Source organism: Staurois parvus, unplaced genomic scaffold (genome assembly GCF_062004578.1).
Source record: "Staurois parvus isolate SC_StPar_1 unplaced genomic scaffold, SC_StPar_1.0 ptg002188l, whole genome shotgun sequence".
NCBI lineage: Eukaryota > Metazoa > Chordata > Amphibia > Anura > Ranidae > Staurois > Staurois parvus.
Window position 1 is genome coordinate 435,001 of NW_028319984.1, and position 16,860 is coordinate 451,860.

The 16,860-nt window shown below is 44.1% G+C and overlaps 1 protein-coding gene across 1 annotated transcript in view; it reads left to right on the top strand.

The window, feature by feature from the left end:
* The window catches only part of LOC149431655 (putative thioesterase PNKD), a gene marked incomplete at its 3' end in the record, with an annotated part of 150,393 nt that extends 134,370 nt beyond the window's left edge, over positions 1 to 16,023 (top strand). Inside the window, exons 4-6 of the mRNA XM_089665428.1 lie at positions 6,251 to 6,309; positions 13,605 to 13,697; positions 15,860 to 16,023. Coding sequence (XP_089521554.1) covers positions 6,251 to 6,309; positions 13,605 to 13,697; positions 15,860 to 16,023 — 316 coding nt within the window. The remainder of the gene's footprint in view (positions 1 to 6,250; positions 6,310 to 13,604; positions 13,698 to 15,859) is intronic.
* Positions 16,024 to 16,860: the final 837 nt, after the last annotated feature.

Sequence of the window (16,860 nt, forward strand, 5' to 3'; positions counted from 1 at the left end):
TGAACATCCGTGACTGAAAGAACTGAAACCCAAAGAATGAAAGGGGCGGGGCCATGGACAGTTGGGGTGGGCAGGAAAGTGCTAGATGATGTTGGGTGTCCTCCAGCCAGGAAATGAGGTGGAGCTCTATCTGACTTAGAAACTCAGAGATGATCTTCCCCGTGTTCAGAAGGCCTGGCTCCTGGATGATTTTTCGCAATAATTAGAAGCTTTATATATGCCAAGTATGGAGTCTTGTAGCCCGCAGGGCAAAAACCTGTTCATACAGAGATTGTCGGTCCGTGTCCTGTGAATGGAGCAGATCTGCCGCCTGGCGTGTGCTGACTTGTGATCGGCGTCTGCAGGCAGGGGGACATTGTATCCGATGTTCGGTGTCTGCAGGCAGGGTGTCGTTGTATCGGATGTTCGGTGTCTGCAGGCAGGGTGTCGTTGTATCCAATGTTTGGTGTCTGCAGGCAGGGTGTCGTTGTATCCGATGTTCGGCGTCTGCAGGCAGGGGGGCGTTGTATCCGATGTTCGGTGTCTGCAGGCAGGGTGGCGTTGTATCCAATGTTCGGCGTCTGCAGGCAGGGGGGCGTTGTATCCAATGTTCGGTGTCTGCAGGCAGGGTGTCCTTGTATCCGATGTTGGGCGTCTGCAGGCAGGGTGTCCTTGTATCCGATGTTGGGCGTCTGCAGGCAGGGTGTCGTCGTATTCGATGTTCGGTGTCTGCAGGCAGGGTGTCATCGTATCCGATGTTCGGCGTCTGCAGGCAGGGGGGCGTTGTATCCGATGTTCGGCGTCTGCAGGCAGGGGGGCGTTGTATCCAATGTTCGGCGTCTGCAGGCAGGGTGTCATCGTATCCGATGTTCAGTGTCTGCAGGCAGGGTGTCATCGTATCCGATGTTCGGCGTCTGCAGGCAGGTGATGTTGTATCCGATGTTCGGCATCTGCAGGCAGGGGGGGGCATTGTATCCGATGTTCGGCGTCTGCAGGCAGGTGATGTATCCAATGTTTGGCGTCACAGAGTGCCGCAGTTCATCTTCGGAAATATTCATTTGTTTCTAAGCCGCTTATACCTCGATGTGGGAATCTGTTGTGGAGTGTTGGTGATTGTTTGCCATAAAATTTGTATTATTTTTGCAATAAATATTGTGTATAAGAGGCCATAGATGTGTAAGAGAAGACGGGCGTGCACCCATCTAGGGCGGGATGTAAGAAAGGGACCCCAAACTTGGCAGTACAGGGGCCACATTGTATATTCTAAGATACAGTTGCAAGAAAAAGTATGTGAACCCCTTGGGATTACGTGGAGTTTTGCATGAATTGGGCATAAAATGTGCTCTGAACGTCATCTAAGTCACAACAATAGAAGAACACAGTCTGCTGAACATAATACTACACAAACATTAGATGTCGCCATGCTTTAATTGCACATAACATGTAAACATTCACAGTGCAGGGAGGAAAAAGTATGTGAACCTTTGGACTTAATAACTGGTTGACCCTCCTTTGGCAGCAATAACCTCAACCAAACGTTTCCTGTAGTTGCAGATCAGACCTGCACAACGATCTGGAGTCATTTTGGACCACTCCTCTTCACAAAACTGTTTCAGTGTAGCAATATTCTTGGGATGTCTGGTGTGAATCGCTCTCTTAAGGTCATGCCACAGCATTTCAATGGGGTTGAGGTCAGGACTCTGACTGGGTCACTCCAGAAGGTGTATTCTGTCCTGTTGCAGCCATTGTTTTGTTGAATTACTTGTATGCTTTGGGTCATTGTCCTGTTGCATCACCCATCCTCTGCGGAGCTTCAGTTGGCGGACAGATGGTCGTACGTTTTCCTGCAAAATGTCTTGATAAACTCTGGAATTCATTTTCCCATCAATGACAACAATCCGTCCAGGCCCTGAGGCAGCAAAGCAGCCCCAAACCATGATGCTCCCTCCGCCATGTTTTACAGTGGGGATGAGGTTTTGATGTTGGTGTGCTGGGCCTTTTTTTCTCCACACATAGTGTTGTGTGTTCTTCCCAAACAACTCAATCTTGGTTTCATCTGTCCACAGTATATTTTGCCAGTAGTGCTGTGGAACATCCAGGTGCTCTTTTGCAAACTTCAAACGTGCTGCAATATTCTTTTTGGACAGCAATGGCTTCCTCCGTGGTGTCCTCCCATGTACTCCATTCTTCTTTAATGTTTTCCTTATTGTAGATGTGTCAACAAAAATGTTAGCATGTGCCAGAGATTTCTGTAGGTCTTTAGCTGACACTCTGGGATTCTTCTTTACCTCATGCAGCATTCTGCGCTGTGCTCTTGTAGTCATTTTTACAGGACGACCACGTCTAGGGAGAGTGTCTACAAATGGAGAAAGTTTAGCACTGTTGCTAGTCTGTCTTACCGTGGACACATGAACATCAAGGCTTTTGGAGATACTTTTGTAACCCTTTCCAGCTTCATGCAAGTCAACAATTCTTGATCGTAGGTCTTCTGAGAGCTCTTTTCTGGGAGGCATTGACTCCTGGCTCCAATTAGCTCTGGGAGAAGTCATTAAGCTAGAGCCTCACATACTTTTTCCTCCCTGCACTGTGAATGTTTACATGTTATGTGCAATGAAACCATGGCAACATCTAATGTTTGTGTAGTATTATGTTCAGCAGACTGTGTTCTTCTATTGTTGTGACTTAGATGACGTTCAGAGCACATTTTATGCCCAATTCATGCAAAACTCCACGTAATCCCAAGGGGTTCACATACTTTTTCTTGCAACTGTATGTATGTATGTGTGTATACATATGTGTGTGTATGTATATATGTGTGTGTGTGTGTGTGTGTGTGTGTGTGTGTGTATATGTATGTATGTGTGTGTGTGTATATATACATATATATATATATATATATATATATATATATATATATATATATATATATATATATACACACACACAGCACTTCAGCAAAAAATTACTTTATGCTCAGTTCACGTCTCTCCAAGTTTTTCCTCAAGTTCAAACACATTTCAAAGCATTTAAAATAGCAGCTCTAGTGCACACGTATACATGATTTTGATATCCTATAAAAATAAATTTCCTATAAAGCCTCATGTCCATATATAAATGTTCTATAAAAATTCCTATGTGTCCAAATACCAATGTATTGTATATATTATTTAATAAAGGTAATAAATGTATTGTGGGTTTTTCAGGTTTCTCCATCTCGAACGGTAACCTCAAAGCGACTCCCTAGAGATCCGAATTACAATAATCCTGCGTCACGACGCGCCGCGTCGTTGCGGATTCTCGGAATAGCCGGATGAAAGCGTGAAGAAATTTATCCTTCGCTGATCCATAATCTGGATCTCGGTCTCATCCTAAGGGGGGGGCTCCTTATTGGAGGGAGGAAGTTGGGGACATCTGTAATGGACTCAGACCTGTTCCTGTCCTCTGATCTCCGCAGCGGCGGCCCAGCGACACCCACCCCGGGCTCACGGCTGTTATTTTTGGATGGGACTGTGGAGAGCCTCTGCCTCCTCTCCCAGCTTTGTACTCTTTATCCTCTCTGTTTAATCAGGATAAACACAGAGCTTGGAGACGGGAGCAGGAAGGGGCCTGCCACTGAGCAGCAGATGAAAGGCAGGCGAAGATGAATGGAGCGGAGGGGGCCAGGGGCCACACCGAGGCTGCGATGAAAGAAGACTGAGCATAAATGCAAAATAAAGACGATTTAATGAATGTCTGGGGAGTTTGCGGAGAAGACTTAGTAGGACTTAAAGAGAATATTTAAGGTCACTCATTCAGCTGTCAGCAGGTGGTGAAAGGTTGGACTTCTGGCCCAGAGGGTTAGTAAAAGTTGGCACCACATCCAAGTCTATAACAAAGGTTTTAGGGATTGTAGAAAAAAAGCTCAGGGTTCAGGAGAATTGCATAAATCTGGTAAAAAAAAAAAATGACACCTAGCCATCAAGTTACAACTTGCCTTCCGGAAGGTTTTATCCCCTTCATGACCAAGCCATTTTTTGCTATACAGCACTGCAGTACTTTAACTGAAAATTTTAATTTCCGATCTTTTTTTTTTTTTTTTTTTTCGCACAAATAGAGCTTTCATTTGGTGGTATTTTACAACCATTGTTTTTTTTTTGTTTTTTTTTTGGACTATAAACGAAAAAAAGACCAAATTAAAAAAAAAAAGCAATATATATAAAACATAGCCCATAAAAAATAAAAATTATAAATACATTTAGAGCAAAATGTATTCTGCTACATGCCTTTGGTAAAAAAAAAAAAAAAAAAATCCATATCCCAAATATGTGTATATTAATTGTTTTGCATGAAAATGATAGTGTCTGCAAAGGACCGCATATATACTGGAATTTGTAATTAAATTCTTTTTAATACTAGTAATAGCGGTGCTCAGTATCTTATAATGGGACTGTGATAGCACAGCGGGCATTCTGACATTAGGGCTCTGTTCACACTAATGTGTTTTTTTTTGTTTTTTTTTTAGTGCTTTTTGTAGAAACGCACTACAGTTCATTTACCATGGTTCCCTACGGGCCACGTTCACATCTATACATTTGTGAGCTGCTGAGTTTTTGGAAAGGGTGGTAGACTTTTGTTTAAAAGTAGCATATTTGCTACAATAGAGTTCAATGGAGAATCTGCTGAAATGTATGGTAGTGCGTTTTTGCTGCGTTTTGCGTTTTTGCATTTTTATTCTGCCCAGCAACAAAAAAAAATTCCACTTTTTAACACACAAAAACATCAAAAATGCATGTAGTAAAGCGCAAAACAAACTGCAAAAAGCACTGGAGAAAGCATCAAACACAAAATGCATATATGTGAACCTTTTTGGGCAGGAGCTTTGGGCATCCAGAGAAAAATAGGAAAAATACAGCACAGGGTGCAGAACCAATATGGAACTCCTCCCGCCCTGCCCCATTTGTACAGCAACCCCCCCCCCCCCCCCCCCATCCCCAGTACAAATCCTTACCTTCCTCCCCTAATACAAATCTTTTCCCTAGCTCAGACTTCCCCCTCCCTTAATACAAGTACTTCTCCGCCGCCTTAGTACAGCTCCCTCTGAGTACATATTCCCCCACCCCCCAGAACACATTTTTACCCTCCTCCCCAAATACAGATCTTCCTCTAGCGCAGATCTCCCCCTCCCTGAATACAAGTCCCACTTAGTACAGCTCCTTCTACACCCATTGCAGATCTCCCCCACTCCCCTTAGTACATCAACCTCCATTGCAGGTCTCCCTCCACCTCCATTGCAGGTCTCCCTCCACCTCCATTGTAGGTCTCCCTCCACCTCCATTGCAGGTCTCCCTCCACCCTTAGTACATCTCCCTCCACCTCCATTGCAGATCCCCCCCACCCCTATGCAGATCGTCCTCCCTTGGTACATATCCCCCCCCCCCCCCCCAGTTCAAATCATCTTCCCCAGGGGTTAGGGGGAAGTCCTCCCTTGGCTGTGCTGTGTGTCAAGGAGTAGATGAGGAAAATCTTCCCTTGCTCCGAACTTCAGCTGCCCTTCGCAGACCTGATGGGCAGCAGGAACGGTGGCCGCAGTGTGCAGAGGGTTTCAGCAATGGCTGGCGGCAGCAGCTGCACCTTGAATGCTTTGGCAAAGTGGTGGTGGTGGGGGGGGGGGGTCCCTAAATACACACTATTACTACTACTATGGACAACCTTCCATGTCCTTCAATGACTTGCAGACACCTCCTGTGTTGGCATATTGGGGGGAAAACAAGGCAATTGATTACAGTTCTAAAGCATGTTAACTCCCATGGATGCCTCAGTCAACGGTGTCTGTCTCTCTGTGCCTTCTAGTCATTAGATCATCACCTGATCCAGACCAACGATTGGGGATTATCTATAGCAATAAATTCTCTCGTTAGAACAACTTTATGACAATTCAAACCGTTGCATTGTAGAAACATGAAAAACTGCATCAGTGGGCTGTGGTGCCATTCACTTTTGATGGCATCCCTCTGCACCTTACCCAATGTCTGTGAATTGCAGTGCACCACAACACATAGTAATGCAATACCCTGCATTGGAGGAGGGGGGGTGTTACAAAAAGTAATGCATGCCCCTTTTATGATGCATTAGCCAGCCCATTTCAATGAACAGGCTTCTTCAACACAGTGAAGAACAACTCATGGCCTACAGTGTGAACCCAACCTAAGTGTTTAAGATCTGAAAACAAATTATTTCTAAACCAATTTTTATATCAGACATTCTAACTTTGTAACTTTTTTTTTTTCTATAGACATACCTGGACCGAGAAGGTGTCACTCTGGAAGCAATACTTTGTACCCATAAACACTGGTATGTACCATCTCTGACATCTTTCATTGATGTATCAATGCTGTGAAATTAGAGATGTGTGAACCACAGCGAGATACCAACAGCCAAATTCCAAAAATGCACTGAACACCACAACTTCACGATTGAGGGAAATTATTAATTGATAAATATTATTATGCAGGGGGTCTTGGCACACCCCAGTTGAATATCCGGTAAACCAGTTAAATACATTCCAAAGACCTCAAAGCAAAAAGTGTGCAAAGTTTAGTAGCTAATTTTCTTTAAAAAGCAGCCCAAGCTTGAGTAGAAAAGCCTGTGCACTTACGGCATACTGCAGGGTAGGGCTCTTGCTCCGTATGTGGAAGCTGTGGTCTCTCTGCAGAGATCTCAGGCACCCCCTTGCTGACGCAGACCTCTTGCCCTGTAATCAGTAAAGCTCAAGGTAATTGCTGAGTTTTAGCTCTGACTCAACAGGGAAAGGGGGGGTTAGTACATAGGGTCGTATTAAGCTATAAATCAGCCTTTATGGGCAGAGTCATAGGTGCTCATGTTCATAAACTGTTCCACCTCCTATGTAAGCTGGTGCCCTGAAGGCCACCACAAGTGCCAGAATTCACAATATTCTATTGTGGTGCCACTGCTACGGTTCACGGGAACTGCTACCCAGGCTGGGTAACAGATTTAGTGAATGGTATGTACTATATGTCCCAAGAGTTTGTGGACTCTTGACCATCACAACAACTGCATGACCAAAAGTATGAGGACCCCAACAATTCATGATGAATGAGTTCAGGTGTGTCCAGTGAAGTGTATAGCTAATGCTGCAGTATACATAGACATTTCAGACAACTGAAACCTTGTGGCAACAGTTTGGGGAAATCCATATTCAATTCCAGCATAACTGCACTTTTGCACAAAGCTAGCTCCACAAGGATAATATTTGGTGTGGAAGAACTTGAGTGGAATACTCAGATCCATGACCTCAACCCTACTGAACACCTTAGGGATGATGTGAAATGAGCTAGGTCTCAACCAACATCTCCATAAAGACATGGTTTGATGAGTTTGGGTGGAGGAATAGAAGTGGCCAGCACAGAGCCCTGACGTCAACCCTAAAGAACACCTTAAGCTGGCCCTACAATATGCAATTATCTTGTTCAATTTCCTTTGGATTTACCTTCAGCTATATAGTGCAAGGGCCTGTCTGATTGCATACCAATTGAAAGTGTTTAGGTTTGATCTCATATTATTGCGCAAAAAAATGCATAAAATTGTATAATGTATGGCTAGCCTTAGGAATGAATTTGAAGAAGCTAACAATGTCTTCTCAACCAAAATCTATGTAAAAACATTGCTTGGTGTGAAGGAACTCAAGTGACCGGCCCTGACCTCAACCCTACTGAACTTCTTTGAGGTGATTTGGAACACCAATTTTGAGCCAGGTCTTCTCATCCAATATTGGTTCCTGACAAATGTTCTCCTAAAATGACCTCACAAATATCAGCTCCATGAGGACATGGTTTGATGAGTTTGGCCTAACAGAGCCCTGACCTCAACCCTACTGAACACCTTTGAAATGACTTGGAACACCGATTTTGACCCATTCTCTACCAAAATCTACATAAAGACGTTGTTTGAGTGGAGGAACTCAAGTGGTAGCGTAGAGCCCTGGTCTCCACCCTACTGAAAAACTTTGAGATTACCTGGAACACCAATTTTAAACCAAGTTTTCTCATTCAGCATTGGTTCCTGATCTCATCAATGGTCTTGTGGTTGAATAGGCCCAAAGCCTGCTCCATGAGGACAGGCTTGATGAGCTAGGCCTGCACAGAGCCCTGACCCCAACCCCGCTGAACACTTTTGAAATGACCTAGAACAACAATTTTGAGCCAGGTCTTCACATCCAACATCAGTTCTGACCTCACAAATATTAGTTTGGCTGAATGGGCCCAAAGCCAACTCCATGAGGACATGGTTTGATGGGATTGGCCTGAACAGAGCCTGAACCTCAACCCTACTGAACAACTTTGAGATGACTTGGAACACCGATTTTGAGCCAAGTCTTTTCATCCAACATCGTTTCCTGACCTTACAATGACTGAATGGTTGAATAGGCCCAAAGCCAACTCATTATGGTTTGATGAGTTTGGCCTGCACCTCAACTCTACTCAACACCCTTCTCAACCATCATCAGTACCCGAACTTACAAATGGTCAAAGTGGTTCAAATTTCACACCAAAAACCAAAATTGGCACACCAAAAACTTGTAAAGGCTTTATAGCCTTTTTGGAATGGGATGTCCGAGAAGCTCAAATAGATGTGATGGTCAGATGTCCCCATATGTTTCGCTCCTAGATCAGGGAAAAGGATTGCTACAGGTGGCCAAAATTGCTGTGACTTCCACTTTAACATGTTTTACATCTGAACACTCCGATGCTGACCTATTTTTACTTTCATCGTCCTCTCATCTCTTCCTCCACAGACATTAAATTGTCACTCTGACCTTTAAAGCGATCAAAGACTGCTCCTGCAACTAATGCTAGAGTATAATCGTGTTCTGCTGCTGGCAGGGGAAAATCAATCACAGCTCTCCACAAAGAGCACATTTGTTTGGGCTGTAATTATTATTTTTATTTTAACACCTGCCCTTAAGTGTTGAGTGCAAGAACTAGAAAGTCCTGTTGTTCTGCTCAATTTGCTGTCAGCGAGTTCTCAGCAGTAGGAAATGTCGCTTTCTGAATATGTATTACATTCATGGATTTAACTACCTACACACCTAAACTTGTAGACTGCTGGATGCATCTTTTATTAGTTTTCGTTTTCTTCCTCCTCCTGTGCCTTTCGGGCATGTCTGTTTATTCTCCAACAGAGGCATTTTTTTTTACTTTTGTCTTGGGATAGGACACAAAGCTGCTTTCTGGATTCCTCAGAATGCAGAATTGTAAACTTGGACAAAGATAATGACCAACAAATGACTGACATTTTAGTTGAGAAGCCATCCCTGGAACTATAATTATGTGTTTACTTAATTAAAGCTAAACTCTAGGGTAATCAGACATTGTCTAAATTCATTTTTCATGTTTATTTTTCTTGAGTCTTGGTGTGCTTTATATATATATATATGTGTGTGTATATATGTGTGTGTGTGTATGTATGTATGTGTGTATATATATATATATATATATATATATATATATACACACACACACACACATTATATATTTATATATATATACAGTTGTGACCAAAATTATTCAACCCCCACTGAAATTGAGTGTTTTGGCCAGTTTGACATTGCTTTTGATCATTCAGTCATCTTGCTTACATTTACATTAAAGAGGCACTTGTAGGTCAGACAAATATAACATAACAGTTATAATGAAATAACCACAAATGTCTTTTCTGTGCTCACAGCATTATCAGTTTTATTCAACCCCCAAGTGACATTCAATCTTAGTACTTAGTACAGCATCCTTTTACAGTTATAACAGCTTTTAAACGTGAAGCATAGCTTGACACAAGTGTCTTGCAGCGATCTACGGGTATCTTCGCCCATTCTTCATGGGCAAAGGCCTCCAGTTCAGTCACATTCTTAGGCTTGCGCACTGCAACTGCTTTCTTTAAGTCCCACCAGAGGTTCTCAATCGGATTTAAGTCTGGTGACTGCGATGGCCACTCCAAAATGTTCCAGCCTTTCCTCTGCAACCATGCTCTAGTGGACTTGGAGGTATGCTTGGGATCATTGTCCTGTTGAAAGGTCCAACGTCTCCCAAGCCTCAGGTGTGTGACGGACTGCATCACGTTTCCATCCAATATCTCCTGGTACTGAAGAGAATTCATGGTACCTTGCACACGCTGAAGCTTCCCTGTACCTGCAGAAGCAAAACAGCCCCAAAGCATGATTGACCCTCCACCATGCTTCACAGTAGGCAAGGTGTTCTTTTCATCATAGGCCTTGTTCTTCCTCCTCCAAACATAGCGTTGATCCATGGGCCCAAACAGTTCTAATTTTGTTTCATCAGTCCACAGAACACTATCCCACAACTTTTGTGGTTTGTCCACATGGCTTTTGGCATACTGCAGTCGACTCTTCTTATTCTTTGGAGACAGCAAGGGGGTACGCCTGGGAGTTCTGGCACGGAGGCCTTCATTACGCAGTGTGCGTCTTATTGTCTGGGCTGAAACTTCTGTACCCACATCTGACAAATCTTTTCTCAGTTCCTCAGCAGTCACACGGGGACTTCTCTCCACTCTACGCTTCAGGTAGCGCACAGCAGTCGAAGTCAGCATCTTCTTTCTGCCACGACCAGGTAGCGTTTCAACAGTGCCCTTTGCCTTGAATTTGCGAATGATGCTTCCTAAGGTGTCTCTTGGTATGTTTAACATCTTTGCAATCTTCTTATAGCCATTGCCCTTCCTGTGAAGAGAAATCACCTCTTCTCTTGTCTTCCTGGACCATTCTCTTGCCTTCACCATGTTTGTAACCACACCAGTAAATGTCTAGAAGGAGCTGAGTATCACAGTCATTTTAAAGCTGCCTAATTGGTGCTTATTATGCTTGATTGCTGCTCGGTGACATCCACAGGTGTTTTCAATACCTGATGGAAAGCACCTGTATGAACCTCTGTTCTTCAGAGTGGTAGTCTTTAAGGGGTTGAATAATTGTGGCAATGAAGAAACCACATAAGAACCATTTACTACTGTATTACATAAACAATTGATGTCATTTTAGTTGCATTTGGGTAGTTACAACGTCCTTGTAGGATTTGATTCTGAATACAATTCCAAATGTACACTATAGTCCCTAAACCCCTTTACAGCATTGGGGGTTGAATAATTTTGGTCACAACTGTATATATACACATGTGTATAGTGTGTGTATGTGTGTGTGTATATATATATATATATTAGTGTGTGGGGTTTTTTTTTTTTGTGCTCGAAGTTCAACTTTAAATGCATATTCTTTAAGCAGACAGCAACAGACATTTTTAAGCATCTGAACCTCCACTTTTTACTTTTAGGTTTGGGCTATAGATGTACATTTAATAGTTACAAAAGTACAGCCACTGCTCTTAGCTTTAGTTGTGTGTGCTTTTATTTACTTGTATTCTCTGTTGTAGAAGGCACAAACAGCAGACAAGTTTCCCAATCAGAAATATCATGTGAATGCCCTAAAAAACTAGAGCTAGAATTGGGAGTATTTGGAGTACATCATGCTACAGCCCTGGCCAAAGGTTTTGAGAATGACACCAATGTTCATTTACCTGCAAGGAAACGCGCGCAGTCATTTCTTTGCAGAAAAAAAGATTCGCAGACAAGGATATTGCTGCTACTAAGATTGCACCAAAATCAACCATTTTTCTGATCAAGAACTTCAAGGAGAGAGGTTCAGTTGTTGTGAAGAAGGCTTCAAGAAAGTCCAGCAAGCACCAGGACCATCTCAGAAAGTTGTTTCAGCTGCGGGATCGGGGCACCACCAGTGCAGAGCTTGCTCAGGAATGGCAGCAGGCAGGTCTGAGTGCATCTGCATTCACAGTGAGGCGAAGACTTTTGGAGGATGGCCTGGTGTCAAGAATGGAAGCAAAGAAGCCACTTCTCTCCAGCAAAGAAATCAGGGATAGACTGATATTCTGCAAAAGGTACAGGGATTAGACTGCTGAGGACTGGGGAAAAGTTGTTTTCTCTGATGAATCCCCTGTCCGATTGTTTGGGGCATCTGGGAAAAACCTTGTCTGGAGAAGAAAAGGTGAGCATTACCATCAGTCCTGTGTCATGCCAACAGTGAAGCATCCTGAGACCATTCATCTGTGGGGGGTTGCTTCTCAGCTAAGGGAGTGGGCTCACTCCCAATTTTGTTGAAGAATACAGCCATGAATAATGAATGGTACAAAACCTTCCTCCGAGAGCAACTTCTTCCCACCATCCAAGGACAATGGTGATGAACAATGCCTTCTCCAGCATGATGGAGCACTTTGCAATAAGGCAAAAGTGAGAACTAAGTGGCCTGGGGAACAAAACATTGAAATGTTGGGTCCATGGCCAGGAAACTCCCCAGACTGTAATCCCATTGAAACCGTGTGGTCATACCTCAAGAGGCGGGCAAACCCCCCCCCCCCCAAAAAAAACCCCCCACAAATTCTGACAAACTCCAAGCATTTATTATGCAAGAATGGGCTGCCATCAGTCAGGATGTGGCCCAGAAGTTGATTGACAGCACGCCGGGGCGAATTGCAGAGGTCTTGAAAAAGAAGGGTCAACACTGCAAATATTGACTCTTTGCATTAACTTCATGAAATTGTCATTAATAGTCTGACACGCATGAAATGCTGGTAATTATACTTCAGTATACCAGAGTAACATCTGACAAAAAGATCTAAAAACACTGAAGCAGCAGACTCTGTGAAAATTAATTTGTGTCATTCTCAAAACTTTTGGCCAGGGCTATACATATATGCAAACTCTCAAAAAACTTTGATGTAGTATTGACTATCTGTACATAGACATGTGAATGCAGCGTTAGAATGTAAGGCCTCCATGTAGGCTGACATGTATTTGCCTGAGGTCAGGACTGATAAATTGCTTCCTCTCTGGTGGAGAGTAAAAATGTGAGTTAGCCCGGGTTCACATATATGTGGCGCGGTATATTGCATGTGATTTGCACAGGAACCGCACCGCATTCCTGTGCAAATCACATGCGATTTGTGTGCAGTGCGATCTGAGCCATACATTTTGTATGGCTCTAATCGCACCACACCCGTACCAAAAAAGGTGCAGGACCCTTTTTTTTGATCCACACTAGAATCGGATCACATGGGTAGTCACACCGATGCGAACCAATTCTGCACATTGCACTGCGTTTTGCGGACCGCTTTCGGGGTGTTAACATACACACCCGCAGCGGTTCACATGAACGGGGTGCGATTGTGATGCGGTGTGGAAATCGCACAGAAAACGCTGGGAATTCCGCACCGCATCAGTGTGAACCAGGGCTTAACAAAGCCCTTTGTTATAACCGCTCACACCAGCACTAAGCTCCGACAGGAGATGGACTTTCTTGCAGCCCAACACGCCTACATAGACAGGGAGAGAATACAAGTAAATAAATAAATTTTCCCTTTTTAAAGGTAAGTCTGCTTTATTTTAACCACTTAAGAGAGGAGACTTAGAATACGAGAGGTGCCTGGTTCTTTTTAGGTGTAAAACTGTTATTTTTCAAAGCCTGTGAATATGTTTAGGTTAAAAGATTGCTGCTGCGGTTTTAGAATAGCATCACTACTTTCTGATATCGCTTACAATCTTTTATGCTTTCTCTGCAGGGATCATAGTGGAGGTAATAAAGCTTTGAAGAAACATTACAAGTCATGCCGGGTGTATGGGAGCGCCTTTGATGAAATCCCAGAACTGACACAGTACGTGAATCCTGAGGATGGGTGGGATGTGATAGACCATTCTGATTTTACCAAAGTTTAATTTAAAAATATTAAATATATAATAATTATCTTACTTCTTCTCTGAATGTTAGTATCGTTATGCATTTCTTCCATTGTATCCTAAAGGGAAACTCCAGCTAAATACTGTTAATAAACCTATCCTTGCCTTTACCCCTGGTTCACATCTGTGCGGGTGGTGCCGCTGCAGGAACCTCACAAATACTTGCAGACGCACTACCCACACAGAGAAATGCAGGACCCGCACAAATACCTGCAGCCACACCACCCACACAGAGGAATGCGGGACCCGCAGGCTGGTGCCATTAATTCTAATGGCACGCCGCCCGCACTGGAAGTCACAACAGTACTGGGTACCTCAGTTCCCGTGTGGGCTGCGATTTCCCAAGTAGTGCAGGGACTTCTTCCCTGTGCGTCCCGGGGCACGTGAGTCCATTGAAATGAATAGGCTCCCGTGCCCACGCAAATCATGGACCGCACAGATGTGAAAAAGGGGTTAAGGCAAGCTTTGCATTAATTCAAATATTTATATATTTTTAGGTTTTCTAGCATTCTCTGAAATCCATGTTTATATAATCTTCACACAATCCTCTGCATAGATAGATGTGTGTTTTTAAATCCAGTGGTCAAAAATGTTAAGCGGCTGTTCATCAATAGGGGGTAACACAACGGGTCCCCAGAGCAGTCTGGAGGATGAGAATATAGCGGTGGTTGGATATGTCCAGTGAAGGGTTTTATTTAACACAATCCAAAATTAGAAAGCCAACCCATTTCAGGGGCTCAAAACTCCATCAGGCCTTTTACATTGACAGTGGATTTAGATTGGTGCTGGACTGCAATTATAGAGAGAGAACAGATAGCATAATGATGTGGTATGACTGTGACAGTGTCTCCTGACCATTAAGTTATCAGCATACAAGCACCGATGAAATGTTGTCTTGAGACACAGAAACACGTTCGATTTCTACTTTTGCATCATGTTAAATAAAATCCTATACTCAACTTATCCAAACGCTATGGGATTCTCATTGTTCCAATACTCTACACCAGGGATCTCCAAACTTTTAAGTATAAGAACCATGCATATATTTTACAAATATTTGCAGGCTGAAAATAATCCCACCGGAGTCCCTTGCTTATGTTAGGTCCCTTACGTCAGGGCCCTATCAGAGTCCTCCCTTACATCAAGTTGCCCATCCTGGCCCTCCCTTACATCTGGGTCCCCATCAGGGCCCTCCCTTACATTTGGGTCCCCATCAGGGTCCCCCTCAGGGCCGCCCCCTCCTTACATCTGGGTCCTCCTTAGGGCCGCCCCCTTACATCTCGAGCCCCATCAGGGCCACCCCCCTACAATCTGGGTCCCCGTCAGGGTTCCCCCTTACATCTGGGCCCCCATCAGAGCTGCCCACCTTTACAATCTGGGTCCCCATCAGGGCCTCCCCCCTTACAATCTGGGTCCCCATCAGGGCCCACCCCCTTACAATCTGGGTCCCCATCAGGGCCCACCTAACATTTGGGTCCCTGTCAGGCCCTCCTCTTCTGGGTCTCCATCAGGACCCCCCTCTTACTTCTGTGTCCCCATCTGTGTCCCCATCTGGGTCCCTCCTTACATCTGTGTCCCCATCCGGGTCCTCAAATCTGTGTCCCCATCCGTCTCCACTTACACCGGGTTCCCCATCAGGGTTCCCCTTTTTATCAGAAGTGAGGACCATAGACCACCTCTGCTGACCTTAACCCTCAGTCAGTGCACATTGAGCATACACCACTGACCCTAGCTGGAGGCCAAGTAAAATCTTGTATCGGGCTGGATCTGCTCTACACAGTCCTGTGCATGGCAGATATCACAGTTGTGAGGGTTCTGCTGTGGATATCTTCATGGTTCGTTTGCATTGCACAAAGGTGGCATACTATCATATTTCAGGTACTGGGAGCCAGAGGAGGGAAGTATTTCAAAGATGACTATTAGACCAGTGAGAGATTAAAAACTATCAGACCATAGCAGTTTGGTATTGGCTGTGTGGTCAATGTGTGAGTTGGGGTGTAATTTGACCAGTTTTTTGGTGAGCTACAGAATGAAGAAATAACTCGGCACACTTTAATGACATTTTTTTTCTTCCCTGCAGTGCGTTATCTGACCGGGATCAGCTTACCGTTGGGCGCCTGCAGTTTCAGGCCTACTTCACGCCTGGTCACACGGTCGGTCACATGATCTACGTGCTGGATGGCAAGTCTGGGGACGGACCGGACTGCCTGTTCTCCGGGGACCTCCTCTTCCTCGCGGGCTGCGGTAAGGCAGAAAAGGTTCAATTTCATGTCTTTACTGGAACGGCAACTCGAAAGTTCTAGAGATTTCCAAAAAGTATATAACCTGCACAAAAAAGTATAGAATAGGGTGAAAACCATAAATAAAAAATTGTGCATCTTTTACCTTTCTTCATTCCATTAAAGGAAATTGAACCGCTGGAATCTGAGAAAGATGTTTGGATGCTACTGAGCAACACACAGTCTCTGTTCCAGACACTTGGATTAGCAGGACCTAAAAGAAAAAAAAATTAGTATACCTTTAAGAGAAGGCGGTCTGCTGTCTGTGAATCACCTGCGTTCCGCACTGTCAGGAAATGTCAGAAATAACGATTTTTACCCCTCATTAGAGATAACGCTGATTGCATAAACACCGCCATCCCTCCATGATCTGGCTCTCATTTCCTCCGCACAGCGACTTGGACTGGCTCCAGTCTTCTGCTTTATTCTGTGCCACTAACAGGACCGTCCTGGGCAGCCAGCGGCGGAATCCATCTCATTACAGCGGATGGATGTGAATTCTGCTGCGATGGCTTGTAATAGAACCCGGAGGAATAAATAAGAATGCTTACTGTTCCAATACAGAGTAACTGATGTCATTGATGACCTCCTTCTGAAAATACTAGTTGCCTAGCTGTTAGTCTTCTGAATCCTAGCTCCAGGTTCTCATCCCCTTGAGGCCCCTGCCAGCCATATTTAATTTTTATTCTTTTAACCTTTTTTAGACCTCTTTTGACAAGTCTTATGTTCTGGGTTTTTTTGCTCTTCAAGCTTCTACCTGATGACGTCGGTCCTGGATGTCGCAGATTACATTGGCACCACT